Here is a 3,542-nt window from a genome sequence, read left to right on the forward strand (position 1 = left end):
ATGGGGGGTATACATCGGACTCCACATTTAGCTCATGTGGTTTTATGTTGGTTATTAGTAGCTCCCACAGTTCAGTCAGACTCTATTGCATTGACCACATTTACAGTTCATTCAGTATTCAGTCAACAAGTTATAAATTGGTCGTTGCATTCAGTTAGCTCAGTATTCAGTATTTTCAGTATCTATATCATGTTAAGATTATTTCATTGTTTTACTGCTTTGTTCAGTTATATGTTCTTTCAGCTATACTCTATCCTGCATGCTCAGTACCTTTCAAGAACTGACGCATACGTGCGCTACATCTTCTCGTGATGTGGGTTCAGGTTCTCAGTATTCAGATCACTCTTAGATCGGTTCCTGGTCTCCAGTTCAGCGATATCAGTGGTGAGTCCTCATTCTTCGAGGACTAGTGAGATGTTTATCTTTATCGCTTTAGTCTTTAGTTTCAGTTTTGCTAGATCTAGTTGGGGCATGTCCCAACATTTATAGTCAGTTTAGAGGGTTATTTCAGACATAGATAGATTCAGCTTAGTATTGAGTTAATATCTTCCTTGTATTAAACTCATCAGTTTTCATTTATCTCAGTTATAGTATATGGGTATTCCCCATCTTTTCATCTTATTTTTGATTTAGCTTTTGCTTAGTTTCTATTATTCAGATTATATTTAGTATGCTCATGATCATGCCAGCAGAGTTAGCTTGGGATCACTTGTGGTCCTAGGTCCCGTGTTCGCGTCTCGGGGGTAGCTCGGGGCGTGACAAACATACTCACCTCGACTCTACTCAACTCAACGTCAAGTCATAGATACTCAACTCAATACAATATAAAATGCCGATAAAAGTGTAGTTTATATAAAGCATGTAAAACAATAGATAACAACTCAATGTATCTAAAAATACAATAAGAACTCAATTTGTATGTAAAAATACAAAATAACTCTGTTGAGAGATCCTCTAACCGACTACCATCACTATGAGTTATGTGATAATACAACTTCTCGCCCACGCTGCCAGAACTGTCCTATACCTTCCTGGGGTATAGAACTCCTCAACTAAGTGGATCCACTAAGCTATGCTTAGATATCAATAAGGAATCATCTAAAAAGTATGACCCTTTCTACCCACGTTGGCTACATGGTTTATGGGGAATGTGAGTTGTCAGAACTCTCCACTGTATCGATGCTTAATACTACTCCCAAAATATAACTTAGCTCATATATTTTTTAAAAAAACCAGTTCCTCTTCCTCAACTTTGAGATTATTACTCAAAAGGTTTCTTTTAAAAGAGATACTACTCAAAACTCCTCATGAATTCTTTCAGAAATCGGTGTTTCCTCTTATCGTAAATGTAAAAACATTTACTCTTGGGAATACTTAGTTCCCATATATTCATTTTTAAAAAAACGAAACCCAACTTTACTCTTCCTCAACTCAAGTACTCAAGACTTAAAACAAGTTTAAAAGATTGTAAAAGACTTCTCAAAATGACTCGAAACTCTTGAAACTTAACTCTTAACTCTACCTTGAATTTGAATTATGAATTCAAGGTTATGATCTATGATATGAAGGATTTCGTGATGATTAAATGAGTTTTAGATAGTTAGTAATAAGAAACGAGCGAAAAACACTTTCTGGGGTGCAAGGGCGTGACGCGAAGATAAATTAAAATATTTGGTAGTGAAATAATTTATGAAATAGTGGAGTCCGCGTTCTCTCTGCGTTCTCTCCGCGATGCGGAGAGAAAAATTTCTCTGGGGGAGCAAGTTCACTATGCGAACCTAGGTACGAAATACTGCCCGAGCTTTTCTTACTCTCCCAAACTTGATTGAACTCATACCCACTGAAATTCTAAGGTAAAAACTCTCGAATTCTTATAACCCAAAACAATTTTAGCGAAACCCACCCAACAACTATCGATTTACTCAACTCCTTAACAAAATCTTTGCCTCAAGAACTCAACCAAACATCAAAGTTCAAGAACGAATAACAACACTTCCAGAAACTCATCAAGAACTAAATTTCTCAATCTTTATGGATGAATTCGATAATGTAAAACATGATTGGCGTGTGGGAGAACAAACTCAACATTATGAAAAATTACATACCTCCGTTTGGCGAAACAAATCCTCGATATGTGAAAACCTTGTTCGTTCTTCCTTTTCTCCTATTTTTCCTTTTCTTGAACTCTCTTCTAAAACCGTAAGCGTAATTTAGGATTTGCAAAACTGACCCAAAACAGATTTGACCCCAAAATAATACTAATTTCGTTTCAATATGATGGGTTAAAGAAAAGACCTAAATACCCCTCACTAATTCGTTTAACTTTCTTTAACTGGGCAGGCTAACTTCAAAAGGGAGAATCTCCCTAATCCGAGCTCGAACTTTAGTAAACTTGGTGGCGTTGGAAAGAGAATTCCAAGAGCTTTTATTTGATATCTTATGGGCCACCTAATTCATCCTGCACTGAAAGTTATGATTGTTTGAAGTTAACTCAAAACTCACAACTTAAGCATAACTTGTAAAATTCCAGATTTGGCTTTTTTCAAATTAGTTCTTTCTAAATTTAACTCTTTGTAAGGCGGAATGTTAAAATATCTTCTCCTTGTGAACATTCGTTGTCAAATGAGATTACTCTAAGTAGATTAAGGGTGATAACATCTAACACCCAACTGAAACACCCAACATGAAATTTAACACAATATTTCAACTTAAAAAGTACCAAGAAAAGAATTAATACCTTCATTGGGAATTTCTCCGGGCTCAAAGATATGTGGATATGTCTTTTTCATATCCTCCTCACCCTCCCAAGTAGGTTCCTCAACAAATTGATTCCTCCATAAGACCTTGAATGATGTTACTTCCTTGGTCCTTAACTTTCGAATCTGACGATCTAGAATCTGAACGAAAATCTCCTCGTAAGACAGGCTATCCTTAATACCAATATTTTCAGTCGGTCTAATAAGCGAAGAATCATCCATACACTTCTTCAAGATAGTAATGTGAAACACCGTATGAACTACTGCTAACTCTGACAGTAGCTCCAACTCGTAGGCTACATTACCAATCCTCTTGGATATCCTGTAAGGACCAATATACTGGGGACTGCATTTCCCTTTCTTGTCGAACCTCATAACACCCTTCATGGGTGAAACTTTCAAGTAAACCCATCCACCTCAAACTCTAAGTCTCTTCTCCTAACATCGGTATAGGATTTCTGACGATTCTACGCTGTTTTCAACCCTTCTTGAATAGTCTTCACCTTCTCCATAGCTTGGAGAACCAAATATGGTTCTATCAACCCAGCTTCACCAACCTCAAACCATCCAATAGGAGATCTACATCTTCTTTCATAAAGATCCTCATAGGGAGCCATCTGGATGCTAGAGTGATAGTTGTTACTGTAGGCAAACTCAATTAGAGGTAAGTAATTATCCCAACTACCCTTGAAATCGATCAGACACGCCCTAAACATATCCTCTAAAGTCTATGCTCTGCTTGACCATTAGTCTGAGGATGAAAAACAGTACTCAAATTTACCTTGG

At 36.9% G+C, this 3,542-nt stretch overlaps 1 protein-coding gene across 1 annotated transcript; it reads right to left on the reverse strand.

The window, feature by feature from the left end:
* Nucleotides 1–2,708: 2,708 nt before the first annotated feature.
* LOC107058420 (uncharacterized) lies at nucleotides 2,709–3,143 on the reverse strand. Its single transcript, XM_015304107.1, has one exon. It carries the CDS (start codon nucleotides 3,141–3,143, stop codon nucleotides 2,709–2,711), a length of 435 nt encoding a protein of 144 aa, XP_015159593.1.
* Between the last annotated feature and the right edge of the window lie 399 nt (nucleotides 3,144–3,542).

Source organism: Solanum tuberosum, unplaced genomic scaffold (assembly GCF_000226075.1).
Source record: "Solanum tuberosum cultivar DM 1-3 516 R44 unplaced genomic scaffold, SolTub_3.0 scf00507, whole genome shotgun sequence".
Classification (NCBI taxonomy): Eukaryota; Viridiplantae; Streptophyta; class Magnoliopsida; order Solanales; family Solanaceae; genus Solanum; species Solanum tuberosum.

Excerpts from the sequence above, each read along its gene's own strand:
- LOC107058420 (XM_015304107.1), bottom strand. The coding sequence starts at position 3,143 with ATGAAGGGTGTTATGAGGTTCGACAAGAAAGGGAAATGCAGTCCCCAG.